Source organism: Adelges cooleyi, unplaced genomic scaffold (genome assembly GCF_023614345.1).
Source record: "Adelges cooleyi isolate 19-005CV unplaced genomic scaffold, UGA_ACOO_1.1 ACOO_flye_CR_arks_rails_tigmint_CR_PRNA_574, whole genome shotgun sequence".
Taxonomy (NCBI): Eukaryota; Metazoa; Arthropoda; class Insecta; order Hemiptera; family Adelgidae; genus Adelges; species Adelges cooleyi.
In genome coordinates, this window is record NW_026096268.1 from 5,472,533 (window position 1) to 5,497,533 (window position 25,001).

Genomic DNA, 25,001 nt, shown 5'->3' on the forward strand with positions numbered 1-25,001 from the left:
GTTTAGTTGTTTTTGACTAGTTGGATTAACTAAACATTTAGTAGGGTTGACTATACTTTTTTTGTTTAATAACTATACTTAGACAAAGGTGGCTATGGTAGGAGTCAGCGGCTGGCGGAACTGAATCGAGACTCAGGTGGAAATCATGGCCACTAATGGTTTTTTTTATTACTTATATAGATCAGAAATCGGACATGAAACGAATTTCATTAAACCTAAAAAATTATAACATTACTCCTTAGGAATTGAGAAAACCCTACCAAAATTATATTATAAATATTATACAATTTTACGTTAAAAAAAATAAATTGTATGAAATATTCTTGAAAACAGTGAAAATGAGTGTACAAAGACTTAACAATAAGAAAGTGGGCGCGGGGTATTAAAGATGACACATAACCCAAATAAAAACGTTCTTAAACAACTGTTGTTTTCTGCAAAATGCAAATCACAATTTATTAGTTACAACATGAAACTTTTGTCATTTCTAAGCTATATTTCTTTATAGACGGTACTACGGTTATTAAAAAAAAAGGAAACTTTTAATATTCAATAATCATGGATTTGAAAAATATCATACTGTTTTTCTGCGTGACGTTTTACTTTTTACAATGTCAGGGTGCCCGACCAACAAGTGATCAAATGGTAAGTATAACGATCATCTAGTATATATGATTAATCTTTAATGCTGAGATTCTTAATATACATTTAATATAAATTTTAATGTTTCATTCTTATTGTAAAAATTATAGGACACGATTAAATCCTCGGTAACTTTATGGTTTTTGTTGCAAGATGGCATACACTTTGAAAAAATAAAAACTATATTTCGCCATGTAGCAGATATACTCAACATAAGATATGAGCCCTCCACTCTTAATAACTACGAAAAAAGTAATAAACAATAGAAAAATATTTAATTAATATGTTACATCAAATTATTAGATATATTTGAAGAACATTTAAACAATCAAGTGTGTCATTTATTAATTAAATAAAATATTTTTAAACTAAAAAATCATAACTCGCGAACGAAATAACAAAATTATAAATACGGTTTTTTTTTTAAAAATTAATAAATTTTACTAAAATTGTACAATTTATTACGTCATTTTTATAGCAGTAAAATAATTAATATTTTAAAACTAACAAATTAAAACTCGTGAACCGAAAAAAAATATATAAAAACGGAAACCTTTTTTCATAATGCACAAAAGCATATGTGATCATGTTTTTTTTTTACATTAATTAATTTTATAAAGATTGTAGAATTTATTATGACGTCGTTTTTCTTAAATTATTACAATAACCTCAATTCAAAAATAATTCACAATTCCTTTGTGGTTAAAAAATATCCCCATAGTTTAGTTGTTTAAAAAATGTATAATACTTTGTACTTTTAGTTAAACTTTCAAGGGACGATGTTGAAATCTTCACCCTAGCGTTTGTAGTTTCAGAACATGCGGCCCTATTGGTAAATACAAATTGTAATACTAAATTACGAACTAACAGGCTCGTTTAGTTGTTTGTGTGGAGATATTAGAAATATTAAAACTTTCAATTTTATTTAACAAGTACTTAGTTTTTCGAATTATAAAAAAATTCAGATTTATGCTTTTGTATACAAAATGTAAATTATATTTTAGTCAATTATTTTATGTTCTTACCGTTCACATTTTCGCAGCAAAGTGATTTTTTTCACTTTCAGTAACTTTCCCATTTTTTTTTTATATTTTCGGATCTCAAATGACAGTTTTTTTTCTTAAACCAAAAAATATATTCACACTTCCCAACAGAAATACTTTACGGTTTTATTAGTAAATGATTTTGCTACCGATTTTTTACACATAGTATTAATACTAAATATGGTATACGTGGCAGTCGTGATACGTGTAGTAACCGTGGTAGGTATGTGAAACATGTAATGTTTGGTAACCATGAAAATTATAATTATTACGCATACCACAGTTACCACTCAACTACAACTACAACTTTTTGATTGAATTAGTATTTTAAAATGGGACAACCGCTATAATATGTCTTGTAGTTAGCCATTTATATATATATGCACGTGGGTCAATTTTTGTTTATCTAAGCGTGTTTACGGAGAACTCGGTTTAAAATGTATACATTTTATGTAAAATTTTCTCAGCTTTCTCAAAAAAAATATTCAAAAAATATTACAATATTGGGCAACACAAAAACCCAAATTTTGATATAATAAACTTAAAATATATTATATATTTTAGAAAATGTATTTTAATGTTCATGCCATTACCATTTTCGTTTCGAAGAATTTTTTAAGTGTTTATTTCACTTATAACAATTCTTAATTTAAGGTTTCATTATTAGTAATAATATGATTTTAAACGATAATATAAAATTCGAGAAAACATAACAAAAAAAAAGAAAAACAACCAGAGAGTGCGTAAACCGAAATTAAATTTATATAAACTTAAATTTAATTTAGAAGCCAGAGCTCTTTAGATAAGAAAGAATTGCAAAAATGATAGGAACGAAACGGGTGTTTAACAAATTAACGGCGAAGGGGGGCTGAATGTTAAGAGAAGAGAGGAAACTAAATAGGAAGAGCCTTTTGTTGCCTAGCTTTATATGTGAATTATAATATATATTTTATAGTTTAATTCTTATTTTGAAAACTACAGAATTTCATTAATGAGATAGTGGCGGAACACATGGGCCAAGATGAATACATGAGTGACCTTAAGTTAAGAGAAGTACTCGCCAAAATAAAAGAGCGAGCCGATTTCGACGGAAGGTTTCCTGAGATTGTAGGACAGTGCATTAGTAATACATTACAAAAGACAGCAAATAGTAAGAAACGATAGAATATTAAATAAATATGTTTAGTAAAATGTTTAAAGACGATTGGAAAAACAATTTAACAAGCATGTGTGTCATTTCTATAACATTTTCGTTAAGAGATCGTATTTGACAAACCTACTAAATTGTTACCTGGTAATTGTAAAACCTACAAGAATATTTTTTAAATTTGAGACACATGATCATTAAAAAAAAAAATCTAAATTTTACTAATATTGTACAATTAAATATTATATTATAGTTCTAAAATTACAATTACGGTTTTCCTATTGTAACGCATTGTTACTCTCAACTCATTTGACTGATTCGGTTGTTTAATAAATATATACTATTTTGTACTTTTCAGACTATAGATTTACATTCAGTGACGTTAAAAACTACGCCCTAGCGTATGTAGCTTCGGGAAATCCGGACGTAATGGTAAATAAATTATAATAACCAACTATAATATTATATTATAGATCAAAGTCTCGTTAGGTTGTTTGTTTGGAGATATTCGAAATATTCAAACTTTCAATTCTTGTATATAGAATAGGTTTAGTTCTTATAACTATAACAAGTAATTAGTATTTATCAACATTTTTATGTTTATGCTGTTATAAAAAAAAAATGTTAAGTATAGTTTAGTAAATTATATTATTTATACATTTTTTTATTTAAAAAAAAAAACTTAAAGGCATATAATATTATATCTTGTACTTAGTTAGTAATTTTTATTTCGCTAAAGAAGAATCAGTTTTATTTGTAAATTGTTATACACTATTTAATGACTAATTATTATTCTTATTAAAATAGGAAATAGTACATAACGCCGTGATTGCTCATGAAAAACCTGATGGCATGGACTATGAAGCATTTAGAAAAGTAATTGAGGACGTAATACGAACATTAGAAGTACAAAAACCAGTACCCAGTTACGATGAATTCAAAGCGGATGTCTTAAGTAATATAATTTAATAAATGTGTTCTTCTAAACAATTTTATGCAAATTTTAACAAATTATTTAAAACTAAATACATTGTTATTCTTAACTCATTTAGCCTGATTCGTTTGTTTAAAAAATGAATAAAATTTTTTGTTTCCAGGTCGCATATTCTCTGTGAACGGAATTGAAAATTTGATCATTGAAACATTATTTCCTTTATAGTTTGAATACAATATTAACTGTTATTAAATCAGTGCATTTATGTAATACATCACATACAGTGTAGTTTTGATTGATTAATAAATTGTTTTGATCTGATTTTGCGTTAGTATTTATTGTATTACTTTAAGTATTATTACCCAAACCCAGCGAATCAGTTCACGGTTCGATTTCTGGCCGTGTGTTTAAGCTTTTTGCATTTTACGACCGATTATTTTTTTAATTAAAAACTAAAATGACCTCTTATCAACAACTATCACTAACAACATTTAACGTTGATTTCGAGTCATTGATTACATTATGTTTATTTAGGCAGATCGCTACATCAAGTAAATAACAAAAAACATATAAATTATTCAATGTTTATTAAAAAAACAATAGTTTAATTAACAAACCAACAGCGTTGTTAGTAAAAATAAAAAAACTGACACGTGGAAAATTGTTTGTACAGATTCCATTAATAAAAATAAAACATAATAATAACAACTATAGTTTAGCGATAAGTTTAGATTTCAACAAGTCAATGTATTTAAAATGTTACCGATACACATTTTAACATTTCAAAAATATTATCATAAAAAAAACCCGTACCACAGACACACAAACTAATTGTTTCTAAACTATTATTCAAATAAAGTTCGTTAAAATAATACTATAGAATCATAATGTGGAAATATTTTAACAGTGTTAGCTTTGATGCTGAGCTCACAAGGTATTGGATATATAATTATATAAACCATGATGTGTTTTTTTTTGTGTGTGTAGATACGATAACTTTTTTTTAGGGATCAAATTACTCGTGTAGCACCTCTATTAGATCCAGAATCGTATGAAGATGGTACCTTGGTGGGTCTAAAGTAGGAAAACTTATTCACACCTGAAACCGGAAATAACCTGAAAAAATTTTATTAGCCTATATTTTAGCGCAATTTTAGGACTTAAGAGCTTAAACTTACACTGAAAATTTGTCGTCAAACTTATATTTTATTAAGAAAAAACACCAAAAATCTCAAAATTTGAATTTTGAATTTTTAATGCTATTTCCGGTTTAGAAACTTAAAATTTTGTATTAATTCTACTATATCAGTACTATATAATTATATATGTAAATTATAAAAAAAACTAGTGTACACGGATATATAATATCTATATATAGTGTGATACCATAATATACAGGGTGATCCAACTAACGTAAGACACTCATTTTCTCTGAAAGTATGAATATTTTGCGAATTTTTTTTTCCCTAAAATTTTAGGTACATATTTAGCTACATTTTTCAATATTTAGAAAAATGTTATCTTCAACCCTTATACGTTAAATAAGTACGAACCTCGTTTTTTCAAATGGGAACATATGTTTTAAATTCCATAAATATAAAGACAAAAAATCTAAAAAAATGTTAGCGTTTGAATTTTTAATTTTCATCCATTTGTTCGCTGTTTATGACTTTGTAAAGATTTGAATTTTTGTCTATATTTCTTAATAATTTCATTCGATTCGACAAAGACAAGTAGTTTTATTACGACGGTCATCACATCAAATATAATAATAATTTGATGTTAACGCATTCCGTATCATAATCAGATATAATAAATAACCACACATTATTAGACGAAAGGTAGACTGTTACGGATAACGGACTTTACACTTTAACCTAATCTAGCTGGAGCTAGTCATTAGCTGGTTATCTCGGATAACAATCTAGTATCTAAACTATGCATCAGTTACCACGGAATAATCGAGTGACCAGCACCCATAATATATTTTATTATTTGTACATAACCTCTGTCGCTAACAAATTTTGACTTCACAGTTCACACATTTTCCATTAGTGAAATGAGAAATTACAAACTTAATTAAAAAATGTTAGTAAATTTACATTTTACTTTATAGTAAATACGATAGCATGCTCATTGTAGTTAAGTCATAACTCGTTATTTTATAGTTTTTGAAATATTTGCATAAATATATCAATTGATAATATTTGCTCTCGACTTTATTTTGACGTTACATTCTTGGACACACCATTAATTTAATAGGTAAGTGTATTAAAGTTTAATAGATAATTTAATACAATACGAATTCAATTAGCTTTTTTATTTTAGGTTGAATGCTTTTTTCCGAAAATCTTTTATCATTTAAAAATCAATGTTATCATGTCAGAAATATCTATGGCGTTGAGAATAGGCTATACCAATTACTATGGAAATGTCTTTTCAATTGGACCCAAGACTGAAGACCTTACAATTTTAAATCAAGGTGTAAATTATAAATATAAAGCATTAATTTAATAGGTAAGTTTATTAGAGTTTAATGGGTAATTTAATTCAATACGATTTCAATTAGCTTTTTTAATTTAGGTTGAATGCTTTTTTACTGAAAATATTTCATCTTTTAAAAACAAATGTTATCATGTAAAATTGGTTTTGAGTATGACATATCAATTGCTATGGAAATGTCTTTCCAATCGGACCCAAGACCTTACAATTATATATCAAGGTGTAAATTATAAGTATAAAACATTTATTTCTAATGTGACATTTTTTCATGTGAATGTATAATATCAACACTAAGCAATTTGAATGAAAAGTGTGTTGTGTTAACTTAAAATAATTATTAATGCATGTATTTGTGTATGTGGGTTGATAATACTCATATACCCGTTTCATTTATTTTTAAAAATATCAGTAATTAATGTATGAATTTCATACTACTACATACAAGGAATCGCTTCTTGATTATACCAATATTTATAATAATATGTAAGTATATTATTTTTATTTGATTAAACTTATCTAAGGTAGTTCAAATGTCTGCTTTCAGTTTAGTTATTTCTTACAATGATATAACCCATATATTGTGTGTCTGACATACATTACGGATATTTTATCATAAAGTTTTAGCTATAACTGACACAGGTATTTGGCTATCACAGTTAAATTTTATATCAAATTTATTAATATACAATAATTCTCTCTTTAAAAAAGTAGTAATTCTATTAATTTGTATTTAATGAATTCAGTAAATCAAGTAAATTATTTTTTTGAACTTGCCTAAGATAATTCTTATAGTTAATTTTATTTATTGAATTTTGATTTTGTTAGATTTGTTTAATTACCAACGATTGTTAAAAGAAAAAAATTTAAATCAGTATTATAGAAGTTGAACAATTTAAAATGTATAGATATTGTTTTTGTTTAATATTTTTGATTGAATATTTTCAAAATAGTAACATTTGTAATTTTTAAATTTATTGTTGTATTAATAATTAGTTTATGAATATTTTATTAGTTAAATACTTATATTATCAGACAAAAGATTATTATTGTTCTTTAAATGTTATACTATACTATATATTTGTCGTTGAAATTTATCAACACAATTGTTTGACTATGTGTTATCAATGTTCAAATTTTGTAAACTACACAGTAAAAATTAATAAAAATTGTTTTTAACTCTTTAAAGTAGGAAAATTGTCGCATACGCATTACAGCAAATATTCTTTTAACCATTATTTGCATCATTAAAGGTAAACAAATTTTATTTTTAACAACTATGCATTATAAGTTAGTATAATTGATTTTATCAATCCGGCGACGGATTGACGACCCGTCCCGGAAGCGAATTCGTCAAGAAACCATCTCATGATGGCAGCGTTGGGCCTTAAAGGCCCGTTAAGCTTGAAAAAAAAAAAAAAAAAATTGATTTTATAATTATTTGTATTCATACATAAATATAGTATACATGTATGTATGTGTATAAAATCAGACAAACTTGTCGCGTACAAATTCCATAAAATTTAAATCCTTAAAAATGTGTTTTATTACAGAATAATTGTTAAATTTAGATACTACAATTTAGCTAAGGCTATTTTTGATTTAATATTGCCACTTTTACATAATCTTAGTAAAACGTACCCGTTATAATAGTTTAATAATGTCAATACTTTAATTTGTATAATAAACAAGGAAATATCAAATAATGGTTTTCTTTTTAAACAACTAAAATCTATTAAGCTTTTAATTTTCTAGATATTAAATAGTGAAGAAAATAATAAAAATAAGAAAATACTGATTATACATAAAATCAAAATGAGCAGATTCAACTGTAAAAGAATTAACTTTTCAGTTTGAAATTTTTGAAACAGACATATTTTATTATAAAGGCTTTAGAATCACTATTATTATAACATTATACACCTTATAGGTTATAATAATAATTAGTAAGTACTAATAAAAAGATTAGAAACATATAAACTATTTAATTTAATAGTTATTAATAAAATAAAAAAGACAAGTTCTGATAATTTAATGTTTGCGTGACACAAACCCTAACTTTATTTCTGAAGTTTGAGTATCACTGTGTGATTTTGTGTAACTGAGTCACAAACTATTGATCCATATTTTTATTAACGGGATCTTAATAAGAAATAACTTGACTTAAAAAAAATGAAATATCAATGATGTTGAAAAATTTACCGTTACAGAAAAATCAAATCTTTTTTGCCAACAGGATGGGGAAAACAGAAAAAAAAGTAAAAGTACTTTGAATCACAGTTTGGAACTACCGGCTTAAGTTAAGTCGATAATTAATACAATTTCAAACTTAACTGTGATTTTGTTGTAGGTTCCTAAAACACTGTTTACAAACATCTAGTCTTTAGACATCTTAATCATTTAAACACAGTCCACTTTATTGCATTATTTTTTATTAATAAAGTTGTTTATATAATAAAAAAAAGTTAGTTATAAATGTAAAATAAGCAACATTTTAAATATTTACTGTAGAATTAAAATAGTAAGCAAATTAAATCCAAAATTCCTTATTTAGTGTAAATTGTTTAAAACAATTATTTGAGCACAGAACATATTTTGAATAAATTGAACATAACTAAACAAATAATAGTAACGCTTCGCGACGCTTGTCCATTCAATGTATGCACTTATGAGATTGTAAGCCAAATTTAAAAAAACTATTGTTTACTACCTATAAAAACTACAAATTATAATTGGGTCCTGAGATTTTCAAAGATATTATTCAAAGAAAGGTCGTTAAAATAATACAATAGAATCATAATGTAGAAATATTTTAATAGTGTTAGCTTTGATGCTGAGCTCACAAGGTATTGAATATATAATTATGTAAACCATGATGTGTTTTTTTTTGTGTGTAGACACGATAACGTTTTCCTGAAGATCAAATTACTCGTGTAGCACTTCTATTTTATCCAGAATCGTATGAAGATAGTACCTTGGTGGGTCTAAAGTAGGAAAACTTATTCACACCTGCAACCGGTAAAACCTTAAAAAAAATTTGCCCGTTTTTCGACTTTCAACTTTAACTTGCTATAACTCAGCGAAAAACGGTCGGTTAGGGACATAATAATTTTCTAGTTGGACTAACTATGTATTTTTCCTGTGTAGTCCTGTACCCCCCCCCCCTCTCACAAGTGCTTGATCATCACTATACCCTGACCCCACTACTAGTATTTCTAATTTTAATATTTTTTTAAAAACTCTTTAAACTCTCATTTTGCTATCAAGCAAATACAATATTTAATTGATGTCTAATCACAAATGTTTTAAGTTTTAGTATGCTCTTTTAGTCATTACACAAACATTGCACTAAAAGATAGCGTGTAAAAAAAATTACACATATACGGTACAAATAATCATTGTCTGTGTTTTTTCAGGTGATTTTACTAAAAATTAAATATATTTTTAAATACCTATATCGGTTTCAAATAAAAGTATTGAAACAACAATGTATGGAAAAAAAATCTAAAATACGATGACTGATTCGAGAATATCGACAACTTATAATTTTGAACTATTTGATTAATTTAACAATATATCAAGCTATGTTGATAGGTGCTCATTTAATATAGCGAAAAAAGAAATTTTTCGAGCTATGATTAGTGAAAACTCTAAAAAGTCGTTTATTTCAAATAATAAATAACGGGCAATTGTAAAATTTTAATCCGTATGATGGATTGACAAATGTTCACTATCTAATAATTGACCTAAAAAGCCAGCTCAGTGAATAAGTCCATGGTTCAGTTCCAAGCCGTGCGTTTAACCTTTTTGCATTTTTTCGAATTATTAACTAAAATAATCTCTTACCTCTATTAATAAAGGTTTATAGGTAGCTGCGGGTTCGATGCTCAACGGGACATAGGTACTATCGCTATTAATATTTATGCATATATTTCATTGGTTTTTTTATTTTTACGGTACAATACTGTAAATCAAACCCATTAGGTAAATGCAACTAAAATATTTAGTCCATCCAACTATAATAATATTTTATAGATGATTTAACTATATATAGTTAACTATATGAATTTAATACTCCCAACTAAATATTTATTGTGTCCTCATATTATTCTCTAGCATCGAATCCGCGGCTACCTACACGCCTATTATGCTAAAGCTAACGCCTAATCCTACAGAGCCCCATTTTTTCGACCAATTATTTTCGAATAATTTAAACTTAAATGATCTTTTATCTCTATTAATAATAGGTTTATAGGTAGCTGTGGATTTGATGTTCAAGAAGACATACTAGCCCCATTAATATTTTTTTTTTGGTTTTGTTTATTTATGCTGTCAAACTATAATATGTAGTTGATCCACCGATCGCTGTGTCCCCATATTATTCTCTAGCATCGAACCCGCGGCTACCTACACGCCTATTATCCTAAAGCCTAATACCTAATCTTACAGAGTCCTGCCTACTTGCTACTGTTGTACGGGATTTGAGATATTTAAGTGATATTGTAAAACATATTATTTTGTACAAATGTATGAAGTAGCGACAGGCGGCTGCGGCCGCTGGCCCCGGCTGTCGCCGTTCGCCTCATGCCACAGTCGCATGTGTCTAAATATAGATATTTAACGAAAAGAGTAGAATTAACCAAACTAAAAATTTAGTTAATCCAACTACTCAAAATCAACTAAATCATAATGTATTACTAACATAATGTAGTTGGCAACCATATAATAGTAGATCTAACTAAAATATTTCCAACAATTTACTAAAACCAAATAATTTTTTCCCGTGTATACACACAACTGTAAAAATAATTTACATTTTTAATAAGTAAAATACCAAAAATTACTTTTAAAACTTAAATTTCCCAATTATCTTTTTAGGATCGATAAGATAAAAAGGCAAACCAATTTATAAATTATTAATTTCAATTTAAAACGACTTCTTTGATTTAATTTTAAAAAATGTAAATATTGTATATGTTCAGTTCCGATGCAGAGCTCAGAAAGTATTTTATTTATAAGTAGGATTTTTATTATTTAATTGTTTTGCGTGTAAATTGTGTGAAATATTCTTTAGATAAGGCACTATCGATGAACGTCGACAATGTATGCATATATTTTCCATACGAGTAAACATTTTTAGAAGTGACGCTAGCAAGTACTACTTAAACAAACGGCAATAGAGTGGGGCATTAAAGATGACACACAACGTTATTAAACATCTGCTGTTTACTGCAAGTCGCAAAACTTAAATCAATAGTTTCAACTTGAAACTATTATCATACCAAAGGCATATTTCCTTATAGACAGTACTACGATCATTTAAAAAGAAAAATTTGAATATTAAATAATCATGTATTTGAAAAATATCATTCTGTTTTTTTGCGTGACGTTTTACTTTTTCCAATGTCAGGGTGTCCCACCAACACCCGAACAAATTGTAAGTATAAAGCAAAATAAAGAAAAGCTAGACAAAACTATTTCTGGTAGTTTGCCGTTTTAATTTTGCTAAATAAGACTTAGTTATATATGTTAATTATAATATACATTTTAATGTTTAATGCTTATTGTAAAAATTGTAGAACACGATAAAGTATGTGGTAGCAAGGTGGTATTTGGTGCAAGAAGACATAGACTTTGAAGACATAAAAACTATATTTTGCGATGTAGCTGGTGCGCTCAACATACCTTATGAGCCCTCCACTCTCGATGAATTGGCAAAAAGTAATAAACAATAGAAAAATATTTAATACATATGTTAATACCATTTTAGAAATATCAAAAGGACATTTAAACAATCAAGTTTGTCATTTTTATAGCAGTAAAAAAAGTTATAAAAAAAATTAAAAAAACGGGACATCTTTTTTGATAATGCACAAAAACAAAATGTATTAATTTTGCTAAAAATGTAGAATTTTATATGAAGTCGTTACTGGTAAATTACAGTAACTTAAAATACAAGTGTTCCGCAATTGTAACACCATAATAATCTCAATTCCTTTGCGGTTAAAAAATATCCCCATAGTTTAGTTGTTTAAAAAATGTATAATACTTTGTACTTTTAGTTGAACTTTCTAGGGACGATGTTGAAATCTTCACCCTAGCGTTTGTAGCTTCAGAACATACGGCCCTATTGGTAAATACAAATTGTAATACTATATTACGGACTAACAGGCTCGTTTAGTTGTTTGTGTGAAGATATAAGAAATATTTAAACTTTCAATTTTATTTAAAAAGTACTTGGTTTTTAAAATTATAAAAAAAATCAGATTTATGCTTTCGTATACAAAGTGTAGGTAAATTATATTTTAGTAAATTATTTCATGTTCTTACCGTTCTCATTTTCGCAGCAAAGTATTTTTTTTAAGTGATTTTTTTCACTTTCAGTAACTTTCAGTAACTTTCTAATTTTTTTTTTTATTATTTCGGATCTCGAATGACACTGTTTTTTTTCTTAAACCAAAAAATATATTTACACTTCCCAACAGAAATACTTTACGGTTTTCTTAGTAAATGATTTTGTTACCGATTTTTTACACATAGTATAAATACTAAATATGGTATGCGTGGCAGTCGTGATACGTGTAGTAACCGTGGTAGGTATGTGGAACATGTAATGTTTGGTAACCATGAAAATTATAATTATTACGCATATTACGGTTACCACTCAACTACAACCACAACTTTTTGATTGAATCAGTATTTTAAAATGGGACAACCGCTATAATATGACTTGTAGTTAGCCATTTATAATAAGCGTGTTTATGAAAAACTCGGTTTATAATGTATACATTTTATGAACAATTTTCTCAGCTTTCTAAAAAAAAAGATTACAATTTTTGGCAACACGACAAAATAAACGTTTTATATCATAAGCTCAAAATATAATAAAAATCGGCAGGCTTATTATGTGTCTGATAATATAGCGTTTTGAAACGTTAAAAAATGCTTAGCTTTATATGTAAATTATAATATAAATTTTAAAGTGTAACTCTTATTCTGAAAAATATAGGATCTCATTAATGAGATAATTGCGGCGCACGTGGACCAAATTCACGACATAAGTCTCCTTAAATTAAGAGTAGTACTTATCAAAATAGAAGAACGAGCCGATTCTCCCACAAGGTTCCCCAGGACTGTACTACACTACATTCTTAATGCGTTAGAAAAGACAGCATATAGTAAGAAACAATAGAAAAATATTTAATAAATATTTTGAGCAAAATGTTTTAAAACTATTGAAAAGACATTTTAAATTGTATGTGTTTCATTTGTATAACTCAAAATAATTACATTTTTGAAGGCTAAGGGATCGTATTTGATGGACCTGAAAAAATGTTAAAAAAAGGGGGACCTTTTTTATTATTGTACCTACAAAACAAATTTTAAGAATATTTGACACATGATCATTTAAAAATAATCTTAATTATACAATATAATCTTATATTGTACAATTATATAATATGTTATAGTTCTAAAATTACAATTAGGGTTTTCCTACTGTAACACATTGTTACTCTCAACTCATTTAGCCTGATTCGTTTGCTTAAAAAATATATATCATTTTTAACCTTTCAGACCGTAAATTTACATTAGACGATGTTCGAAACTACGGCCTAGCGTATGTAGCTTCAGGAAATCCGGACATAATGGTAAATAAAAACTATAATACTATATTACAGATAAAAGGCTGGTTAGGTTGTTTGAGATTTTCAGGATATTCATACATATAATTCTTAGTATAAGTAAAATACATTTAATTCTTATAACTTTAACAAGTACTCTGTACTTAGTATTTACGATGATTAAACAGTTTCATATTTATGCTGTTGTATAAAAAATGTAAATTAAAACTTCAAGGCATATAGTATTATATGTCTTGAAGTAAGTAATATTTGTTAATTGTTTCGCTAAAGAAAGAATCAGTTTTATTTGTAAATTGTTATACACTATTTAATAAATAATTATTATTCTTATTAAAATAGGAAATAGTACATAACGCCATGAGTGCTCATGAAAATACTGATAGCATGGGCTATGAAGCGTTTAAAAATGTAATTGAGGAGGTAAAACAAGGAATAGAAGAGATACAAAAACCAGTCCCCAGTTACGACGAATTCAAAGAGGAAGTTTTAAGTAATAAAACTATGGAATAAAATTCAATAATTGACTGCCCCAACGAAAAAGGTCGTATCTCGTTTTTTCAATTTTTCAGGAAGAACCAAACAAACATTCAAATTTAAATTCTTATTGTGTTTTTAACATATCAGTTTGAAAAACAGAATAATAATTTAAATTTGAATGTTTGTTTGGTTTATCCTGAAAAGTTGCAAAAAACGAGATACGACCCTTTTCGTTGGGGCAGTTGAAATATGTTCTTCTAAACGATTTTTTTTTTAAATTTAAACCAAAATAATTAATATTAAATAAAATATGAAATACATTGTTATTCTCAACTCATTTAGCCCGATTCGTTTGTTAAAAATAATAAATAATATTTTATGCTTTTAGGCCACAAACTTTTTTTGAACGGAATTGAAAATATGATCATTGAAAAATTATTTCCTTTATAGTTTGATTACAATATTAACTGTTATTAAATCACTGTATGTAAGTAATACATAACATACAAGTGTAGTTTTGATTGATTAATAAATTGTTTTGATCTGATTTTGCGTTAGTATTTATTGTATTACTTTAAGTAATATTTTACCCATTGCCAGCGGATCAGTCCACGGTTCGATGTCCGGCCGTGCGTTTAAGCTTTTTGTTTTTTTCGACCGCTCGTTTATCAAAAAACAATGGTTTGTATAACAAACCAACAATATTGTTAGTAAAAATAAAAAAAACTATGGTAGGTATTATGTCGAAAATTAATCGTACAGATTTCATTTATAAAAATGAAACATAATAATAACAATTATAGTTTTATGATAATTTTACATTTCAAAATTTTAATGTTTTAAAAATGTTATGGATACACTTTTTAACATTTCAAAAATATTAATATAAAAAAACCTTATCACGGACACCTAACGTAGCCGGGTCCTAATGGTTTCAAAACTATTATTAAAATAAAGGTTGTTAAAATAATATTATAGAATCATAATGTGGAATTATTTTAACTAGGTATTGGATTTATATACATGAAACTACGATGTGTTTCTTTTTTGTGTGTGTTACGATACATTGCAACACGATTACATTGTCCTGAGAATCCAATTACTCGTGTAGCACCTCTTTTAGATCCAAAATCGTATGAAGATGGTACTTTGGTGGGTCTAAAGTAGGAAAAATTGTTCACAACTGAAACCAGGTAACACCTGAAAAAATTAATTTTTATTAGCGTATATTTTAAGCGCACTTTTTGGACTTAAGAGCTTAAACCTAGACTTAAGATTTGTGGTATAAATTATAAAAAAAAACACAAAAAATCTTAAATTTGAATTTTGAGTGCTATTTTGGGTTTAGAAACTTAAAATATTTTATTAATTCTACTATATCAGTATTATATAACTATACAAATTATAAAAAAAACTATTATAGTATGAACTGAGCTCTATTATAAATTAGCATAGTGGATCAAGGGGTACTTAATTTAAAAGTTGATTATATCACTTTTGACCGCTTCTATGCGAATCTGTATATAGTATAACTATCAGTCTAAATCAATATAGTAAAAATTAGTAGAGTATAAATCAACTTCTGTCTATACGATTATACTAATAAAGTATAAACTAAGTATAATTCAAACCAAAGACATAGTTGACCCCCCCCCCCCCAAGGGCTCGGACACCACAATGCCCTGACACCACTACTGAGTTTTTAAAAACTTTGTTAACTCCCATTTTGCTACCAAGCGGATACAATATTTAATTTATGACTAATCACAAATGTTTTAAGTTCCAATATGCTCTTATAGTCATTAAACAAACATTGCACTAAAATACAACGTGTAAAAATTACACATTTTAAGTTAAACTATTAATGTCTGTGTTTTTACAGGTGATTTTATTAAAAATTAATTATATTTTGTCGGATGGTTGTTCAAATACCCATAGCTGTTTTAAAAGAAAATATCGAATCAACTATACATATGAAAAAAATCTAAAATAGGATGACCGATTCGAGAATATTGACAACTTATGATTTTGGTTTTTGATGTGTGTACTTTTGGGCTATGATTTGTGAAAACTCTAAAAAGCCGTTTATTTCAAATAATAACGGGCAATTTGTAAAATTCTAATCTGTTTAATGGGTCGATGAATGTTCAGCAGTGTGTTAGCGCTCACTGTCGCCGGTTCGACACTCGGTCGCTGGCGCTCCGTTTGCTGGGCGAGCAACCGTCCGGTAAAAAGGAACCGCCATCCCCCTCTCCGGCGACGGATTGACGACCCGTCCCGGAAGCGAATTCGTCAAGAAACCATCTCATGATGGCAGCGTTGGGCCTTCATGGCCCGTTAAGCTGCATGATGATGATTTTTACAGTACAATATTCAATTTTGTAAATCCAATCTTATTATATACCTATAGTAGCATATTTAGTGGCATAAAGTAAATGCAACCAAAATATTTAGTAAATCCAACTATACATAGTTAACTATTTCAATTTAGTACTCCCAACTAAATATTTATTGTGTCCCCATGTTATTCTCTAGCATCGGATCCGGGGCTACCTACACGCCTATAATCCTAAAGCCTAATGCCTAATCTTACAGAGTCCTGCCTACTTGCTACTGTTGTAAGGGATTTGAGATATTTAATTTATATTGTAAGACATACTCTAACCATCGATTATGTAATTGTTTATTACATAGTCAATGGTACAACATATAAGATGCCATCGAAATAATAACGACTAACGAGTCGTCGTCGTCATGCAAACGTGTTGGCCAAAACATAATTAAGGCTATAGTTTCTCGTCATAAATCGCAAAGCGATTACAGATCAAAATTAATCACTATTCAGCATAGCCAGAAGGCATGATCCATGTTTTATAATTTTGCCGTTAGACTTTAAGTAAACTGTAACTTTGTAATTTTGTTTTTTCTTAATAAAACAAAAACATTGTATACTATGTTATAGTCCTATTTTAGATCTACTATCGGTCTAATTTTCAGACTTAAGATCCTGAAACTCAGAGTTGAGTAAATTAATGTGCAAACGTTTTTTACGCTAACATAATATATAACACGTATGGATTATACATTTTTATGCGTGTAAAATACGTATAAAACGAGTCAAAGCTAAAATAGAATTTGAAATGTTTAAACAGAGAAAATATAATTAAGTGCAGTATAAGTAAGTACAGGAGATGTTAGCAAAGTTGGGTCGAAGTAGCAATTGTTACATCTGAATGTGTATTTCATCACAATTAAATCCATCATAAATTATCCGCAGATTCGCATTCATTTAAAGGTGATTTTATTACTACTTATAAATTATCAATCTAGAAGAACTGAGTTATTAACCTAAACTTGTTCTGTATAATATAGCATATCACAGAAGTTCTTATAGATAGGTTAATCTGGCTTAATGATAAGCCAACAAAACAGTAGGCAAGTATAATGTAGTGGAACCACCGTTTTGACAACTATTTTAAAACTATAAAATTTATTTTTTTTGTAAGATATTCGGTTTTAATAAATGCTGATAAAGAGTCTAGCAATTATTTTTGATATTTGTATGTACTTCGTAGCGCATACGTGTTCATTTTTTATTTGTAAGTACGACATTTTTTTTTCTTACAATTTTAACATAAGCCGTTGCATTTTAAAACGTTATAAATCGTAGAACACTTGTATACATAAAACATTTTACAACTTGATTTTTGAAATCGAAAAATACCTGATACATTTGCATATTTTTCCTTTAGTATTAATTCTTATAAGCCTGTGATCCCCCCCCCCCCGCCACCCTGAGGCTACTGAGCTGCCTTTTTTAACTAATTATTATATATATTGTGTTATCTTGTTTTAATTATTTTATATTGTACTATAATTGTAGTTATTTTTTCTTTCTATATGTCATGTTTATCAATTTTATCAATTCGTTATTCATTATGTTATTTTATTGTACTATAATGTACTTGAGCCTACGGGCGTTTATTTAATAAATAAATATATTGAAAATTCGTCAATCCATCAAACAGAATATAAAGAATTTACAATTGTCCGTAATTATTTAAAATGAATGTCTTTTAGAATTTTCAAAATATAAATTCATAGTCTAAAATTGTTTTGTTTACTATAGTGTGAGCACCTATCAACATAGCTTGATATATTGTTAAAAAATGTATAGGTTCTTTTAACAAAATCATAATTTGACAATAGTCTCGAATCAGTCATCCTATTTTAGATTTATTTTACGCAGATGTTTCGATACATTCTTTTTTAACCACTATGGGTATTATTTAAATACGCATCCTACAAAATATATTTAGTTTTAAATAAAAGTAATATAATATTACAATGATAATGTGTATACCATATGTATTAAAATTCGTACGCGGAAAATAAACTTCATAGTTGGGACAAACTCATAGTTGGGAAAAATGATATACAACGCAAATAAAAACGTTCTTAAACATCTGTTGTTTCCTGCGAATCGCAAATCGCAATTTAATAGTTACAACTTTTTGATTCTTTTTTCATTCCTAAGCTATATTTTGCTATAGACGGTACTACGGTTATTGAAACAGAAAACTTTTAATATTCAATAATCATGTATTTAAAAAATATCATACTGTTTTTCTGCGTAACGTTTTATTTTTTCCAATGTCACGGTGACCCACCAACAGATAATCAACTGGTAAGTATAACGATACCTCATTGTATATGTCTGATCTATAATGCTGAAATTCTTGCTTAACTATATAAAAAACGTAATATTTTGTTTAAATACTCAATTAAATGTACATACTATAAACATTTTCGATTCGAAGAGTTTTTTTAAGTGAATTTTTTCACTTTCAGTTATTTTTTTGAAATTGGTGTTATTATGTAAAAAAATGCGAAACAAAAATATTTTTGGTAGTTTGGCGTTTTAGTTTTCCGAAAGACGGCTCAGTTTTATGTGTAAATTACAATATACATTTTAATGTTTTATTTTTATTGTGAAAATTATAGGACACGATTAGATGGTCGGTAGGATCGTGGTATTTGGTGCAAGATGGCATAGACTTTGAAAAAGTAAAAACTATATTTCGCGAAGTAGCAGGTGCGCTCGACATACCTTTTGAGCCTTCCATTCTTGATGATTTCGAAAAAAGTAATAAATAATAAAAAAATATTTTAATAAATATGTTAAATAAAAATGTTTAAGTATTGATAAGACATTTTAAATAATCAAGTTTGTCGTTTTTATAACAGTAAATTAATTAATATTTTTAAACTAATAAATCAAAACTCGTGAACCAAAAAAAAAAAAAAAATTAAAAAACGTGAAAATGTGATACATGTTTTCTTTTTTCTATTAATTTTATAAAGATTGTAGAATTTATAATGACGTCGTTTTTCTTAAATTATTACAATAACCTCAATTCAAAAATAATTCACAATTCCTTTGTGGTTAAAAAAAATTCCCATAGTTTAGTTGTTTAAAAAATGTATAATACTTTGTACTTATAGTTGAATATTCAAGGGACGATGTTGAAATCTTCACTCTAGCGTTTATAGCTTCTGAACATGCAGACCTATTGGTAAATATAAATTATAATACTATATTACAGAGTATCGCGGTAAGTTGTTTGAGTGGAGATACTAGAAATTTGTTTTTATATATACAGCACACATATGCACAAGTGTCGAAATTCTATGTTAAATCCCATTTAAACTTCAATCCTAAAAATCGATTTTCTAAGGACCACCTTAATCTATAATATACAGTATAGGTCAAAAGTTTGAATACACACGAGAAAATTGCAGATTTTTTAGTCACTTTATTTATTTTACCAAATTACTTTGTTTATATAGCTATTACGGTGTGTACATCATTTTATGATGATTCTTAATATATTTTTTTATAGAAATAAAAAAAAAAACAAGAAAATATTACTCAAAAAATACTTGCTCAATCGCTATGGCAACAACTATTATATTGGCAATAACTTTAACTAACCAGATTTAAGGTAATGTTGTGCCATAGGTAACACCATTGATGAAATCGGTATTTGTCAAACTATTTAAAAAAAAGTGGTTAATGTATTTAAATGTTGAAACTTGTCGAAAAAATACCAAAAACTGCATCGAAATCATTAAAGCAATAGAAGGTTTTAACCCCCACTTTTAAAAAAATCAGTATGAATGACTTTTCTAAAAAAACTATTGTTTTCAAGTGTATATTTAAACTTTTGGCCTGTACTGTATACATATATATATAATTTAGAAAATGTATTTAATGTTCATACCATCACCAATTTTTTTTCGAAGAGTTTTTTTGTCACTTATAAACAATTTTTAAAAACAATAATAATAATGCTTTAACTATTTTTAAATTGATGTTATTCGGCAGGCTTATTATGCGTCTGATAGTTTGGCGTTTTGTCACGCTAAATAATGCTTAGTTTTATAAGTGAATTTATAATATACATTTTTAAGTAAATTCTTATTCTGACAACTATAGAATCTCATTAATGAGATAATAGCGCCACACGTACGTATGGCGCCATACGAAGACATAATAACTCTACATGAATTAAATGAAGTACTCATCAAAATAGGACATCGAGCCGATTCTAACGAAAGATTCCCCGGGACTATAGTACAGTGCATTCGTAATGCATTGGAAAAGACAGCATTTAGTAAGAAACAATAGAAAAATATTTAATACATATTATTTTCAGTAAAATGTAAAAAAAGGATTGGAAAGACATTTTAAATTGCATGTGTTTCATTTGTATAACTTTAAATAATTACATTTTTGTAGAACAAGAGATCTTATTTGATGAACCTGATGAAATTTCGAGAAAATGGGGGGATCTTTTTTTAATGATGTACCTTTATTTTAAAAGAATCTTAATTTTACTCATATTGTACTATTAAATATTAAATTATAATTCTAAATTTACAATTAAGTTTTTCCTATTGTTACACATTGTTACTCTAAACTCATTTGGCTTGATTCGTTTGTTTAATAAATATATATCATTTTGCGCCTTTCAGACCGTACATTTACATTAGACGATGTTCGAAACTATGGCCTAGCGTATGTAGCTTCAGGAAATCCGGACATAATGGTAAATAAAAACTATAATACTATATTACAGATAAATGGCTGGTTAGGTTGTTTGAGATTTTCAGGATATTCATACATATAATTCTTAGTATAAGTAAAATACATTTAATTCTTATAACTTTAACAAGTACTCTGTACTTAGTATTTACGTACATTTACATCCGACGAGGTTAAAAACTACGCCCTAGCGTATGTAGCTTCGGGAAATCCGGACGTAATGGTAAATAAATTATAATAACCAACTATAATATTATATTATAGATCAAAGTCTCGTTTGATTATTTGTGTGGAGGTATTCGAAATATTCAAACTTTTAATTCTTGTATATAGAATAGGTTTAGTTTTTATAACTATAACAAGTAATTAGTATTTATAAACATTTGTATGTTTATGCTGTTATAAAAAAAAAATGTTAAGTATAGTTTAGTAAATTAATTTTATTTATACATTTTTTTATTAAAAAAAAAAAACTTCAAGGCATATAATATTATATCTTGTACTTAGTTAGTAATTTTTATTTCGCTAAAGAAGAATCAGTTTTATTTGTAAATTGTTATACACTATTTAATGACTAATTATTATTCTTATTAAAATAGGAAATAGTACATAACGCCATGAGTACTCATGAAAATACTGATAGCATGGACTATGTAGCGTTTAAAAATGTAATCGAGGTCGTAAAACGGGGAATAGAAGAGATACAAAAACCAGTCCCCAGTTACGACGAATTCAGAGCGATTGTTTTAAGTAATAAAACTATAGAATTAAATTCAATAAAAGTGTTTTACAAAATATTTAATATTAAATATTAAACATTAAACACATTGTTATTCTCAACTCATTTAGCCCGATTCGTTTGTTAAAAATAATGAATAATATTTTATGCTTTCAGGCCGCAAATTTTCTGCGAACGGAATTGAAAATTTTATTATTGAAAAATTATTTCCTTTATAGTTTGATTACAATATTAACTGTTATTAAGTCAGTGCATTTATGTAATACATCACATACAAGTGTAGTTTTGATTGATTAATAAATTGTTTTGATCTGACTTTGCGTTAGTATTTATTGTATACAAAAATCTAAAATAGGATGATTCGAGAATTTTGTCAACTTACGATTTTGTTCTTTGTATAGTTTAACAAAAAATCAAGCTATGTTGACACTATAGTGAGCAAAAAAATGTATGGGCTATGTATTTATATTTTGAAAAATTCTAAAAAGACATGATTTTTAAAAAATTACGGACAATTGTAAATTTTTAATTGGTTTGGTCGATTGATGAATGTTCAATATCTAATAATTAACCTAAAAAGCCAGCTCACAATCAGTGGCGTCGGGGCAATGGCGTACCGTTAAATTTCTCAATTTGTACAAATTAGCTTAAATATTTTAAAATGTAGCAAACCGAATGTTTTTTATTCACACTAATTATCTCAAAATAATCATTATTTTGGATTTATCTACCCTGAAAAACAAAAAAACATTATTGTGAATAAATTATCATTGGCCATTGCCATTGAAATAATTTTCTTCGTCAAGTGTAAATTCTAAAAATTAGGTTGACAATATCTATGCGTCACACATAAAATTTTAGAATTTTCGCACAAAGATATTCCAATCTAATTTTTTTCACCTTCTGTTAAAATGAAACCGAGAGTATTAAATTTTTAATAAAATAACGTGTAAAAATGACATAAGTACAATGATTTTAATGTGTGCCGTATCTGTAATTTGTACACATTTTTTAGTAAAAATTTAATATATTTTGTTTTATGACTATGCCGTATACTTACTGACATTTTAAACATTGATATAGTTTTTCAACTATAGTACAAAAATGTATCGATTTCAATTATTTCTACATAATAATATTATCTATATTTGTAGACCGGCACCGAAGTTATGTATTTATGTAAATGTAAACGCTATTTTATGTTTGCAAATCCGTTACACGGTGTTACAGTATAATAATGTACTTTATGAGTATTTTGTCGGTCGCTCTGGCGGATGATTGTATTTTTCTTGCTGATAGAAAATATGGAAATGGAAAAAATAGTTCACACGAAGGAAAAAAAATTCTAGCAAGCGTGAGAATCGTTTATAGGGACGACGATGGGCTCTTGATCCCCGGAACATATTATGTACCTTTTGACGCTAATACAATAACATTATGTAACGGGTGGAAAATCGTATATAAAAGTTTATTATAACATTATATCTTTTTATACACATATTACAAGGGTTTAATCCAATTTGCTAGCGAACGAGCAGTGAGACCGCCGCCCTCCCACAAACACACACACGTGGTTATAAGTGTGTATAAATGAACCAAGTACCATAAGGTTAGACGAGTGGAAAATATGTTTTTTTTTTTTATATATTGAATGTTACAAACGAACGGCACGCGTCGTGTGTATATTGTAATTGCTTTCAAGAGGCTCTTGAGCTCACAATATAATATTTTTGCCAGCGGCCGTTATATGTAGTACCTACTTACGTCCCCTGCTCGATACTAACGCAAAATCAACTGGAAACCATGTATAGACCCTCCGTGGTCAACCGATGTTGTTTCCAACGTCTACTAATGTGACCATTTAAAAAAAACAGCAACAATTCGACCATCCCTTCCCCTCAGCTTAGCGCTTAAGTTTTTTTCTCAAGCGGCGAAAAAGGAGAAAATAAAATTAAAAAACCTTTTAATAGTTCGGACTCATGGGCCGCACAGTGGTCTGATAATGAAATTTAAGTGACAAAAATGGGCTATTAAAAATGTTTAAAAAAATCAATTTTTCAGAATCTCACTAGTATGGCCGGTAGTAGTCTTACCGGGTGATTGGTTAACCCAATCAATAACTTAGAAGATATTAAACTTTTGTTAATTAATTTTTTTTATAGTACTTTTATAGTTATTAGTTAAGACAAATTTAATATATTTTTAAAAAATACAACCTCATCCCTTATACGTCAAAACCGTCTCAACTTAAGTTTTCTTAAACAGTAACTACGTACCTATATATCTTGTTAATTTTTTGAATTAATAAGATAACATTTTGACGGGTCAATGACTAATTTTGGGTAATTGTTTTCAAAGTTCATAAGTTTAAAATTTAGGACGGGAGGAAGGGGAGGGAGAGTAGAGATATTTTTATCTGCGCGCATTACTCGACCGACATCCTCTCAAATTTTTTTTTAAATTTGTACAGTTCAACTTCTAGTATACTAAAACTGCTCGGCTCCTTAGAAAAGCGTATCTCTACCGTAATGTTATAACGACTTGACATTTGTTGTATGATTTGGAAACAATAAAGGTATATATATATATTGTTATCAATTTGGATTCATTTTTTTGTTTTAGTCTTACTAAAACAAAATGCCTGTATTTTTTTTTTTTTTTTAATAAAATAGGTTATCCGTCGCCTTCTTAAAAACAATTTTCAACACTATTTTTTCAAATTAGGTACTACATTAAATACGCATGACGGATATTTTCGAATTTCGAAGA

General features: G+C 27.6%; 3 protein-coding genes and 1 long non-coding RNA gene across 4 annotated transcripts; all 4 read left to right on the forward strand.

The window, feature by feature from the left end:
• Window positions 1-503: 503 nt before the first annotated feature.
• Window positions 504-4,048, forward strand: LOC126843731 (uncharacterized). Its single transcript, XM_050581443.1, has 7 exons — window positions 504-645; window positions 753-894; window positions 1,404-1,474; window positions 2,667-2,835; window positions 3,191-3,264; window positions 3,640-3,787; window positions 3,930-4,048. Exons 1-7 carry the CDS (start codon window positions 559-561, stop codon window positions 3,989-3,991), a joined length of 753 nt encoding a protein of 250 aa, XP_050437400.1. The 5' UTR covers window positions 504-558; the 3' UTR covers window positions 3,992-4,048.
• A 1,293-nt stretch (window positions 4,049-5,341) lies between these two features.
• On the forward strand, window positions 5,342-7,135 carry LOC126843733 (uncharacterized). The gene is made up of 3 exons (XR_007686475.1): window positions 5,342-6,028; window positions 6,095-6,283; window positions 6,350-7,135. It is a non-coding gene; the product is annotated as an uncharacterized LOC126843733 (long non-coding RNA).
• Window positions 7,136-11,496: 4,361 nt separating this feature from the next.
• Window positions 11,497-14,932, forward strand: LOC126843730 (uncharacterized). The gene is made up of 7 exons (XM_050581441.1): window positions 11,497-11,702; window positions 11,845-11,986; window positions 12,328-12,398; window positions 13,275-13,443; window positions 13,841-13,914; window positions 14,248-14,398; window positions 14,774-14,932. Exons 1-7 carry the CDS (start codon window positions 11,616-11,618, stop codon window positions 14,833-14,835), a joined length of 756 nt encoding a protein of 251 aa, XP_050437398.1. The 5' UTR covers window positions 11,497-11,615; the 3' UTR covers window positions 14,836-14,932.
• Window positions 14,933-18,794: 3,862 nt separating this feature from the next.
• LOC126843729 (uncharacterized) lies at window positions 18,795-22,547 on the forward strand. The gene is made up of 7 exons (XM_050581440.1): window positions 18,795-19,072; window positions 19,390-19,531; window positions 19,891-19,961; window positions 20,885-21,062; window positions 21,424-21,497; window positions 22,093-22,243; window positions 22,389-22,547. Exons 1-7 carry the CDS (start codon window positions 18,986-18,988, stop codon window positions 22,448-22,450), a joined length of 765 nt encoding a protein of 254 aa, XP_050437397.1. The 5' UTR covers window positions 18,795-18,985; the 3' UTR covers window positions 22,451-22,547.
• The last annotated feature ends 2,454 nt before the right edge of the window (window positions 22,548-25,001 follow it).

Excerpts from the sequence above, each read along its gene's own strand:
- LOC126843731 (XM_050581443.1), top strand. The coding sequence starts at position 559 with ATGGATTTGAAAAATATCATACTGTTTTTCTGCGTGACGTTTTACTTT. Across the intron at positions 895-1,403 it reads TCTTAATAACTACGAAAAAA|TTAAACTTTCAAGGGACGAT; the intron begins GTAATAAACAAT and ends TTGTACTTTTAG. Across the intron at positions 1,475-2,666 it reads CAGAACATGCGGCCCTATTG|AATTTCATTAATGAGATAGT; the intron begins GTAAATACAAAT and ends TGAAAACTACAG.
- LOC126843729 (XM_050581440.1), top strand. The coding sequence starts at position 18,986 with ATGTATTTAAAAAATATCATACTGTTTTTCTGCGTAACGTTTTATTTT. Across the intron at positions 19,073-19,389 it reads CACCAACAGATAATCAACTG|GACACGATTAGATGGTCGGT; the intron begins GTAAGTATAACG and ends TGAAAATTATAG. Across the intron at positions 21,063-21,423 it reads ATTGGAAAAGACAGCATTTA|ACCGTACATTTACATTAGAC; the intron begins GTAAGAAACAAT and ends TGCGCCTTTCAG.
- LOC126843730 (XM_050581441.1), top strand. The coding sequence starts at position 11,616 with ATGTATTTGAAAAATATCATTCTGTTTTTTTGCGTGACGTTTTACTTT. Across the intron at positions 11,987-12,327 it reads TCTCGATGAATTGGCAAAAA|TTGAACTTTCTAGGGACGAT; the intron begins GTAATAAACAAT and ends TTGTACTTTTAG. Across the intron at positions 12,399-13,274 it reads CAGAACATACGGCCCTATTG|GATCTCATTAATGAGATAAT; the intron begins GTAAATACAAAT and ends TGAAAAATATAG.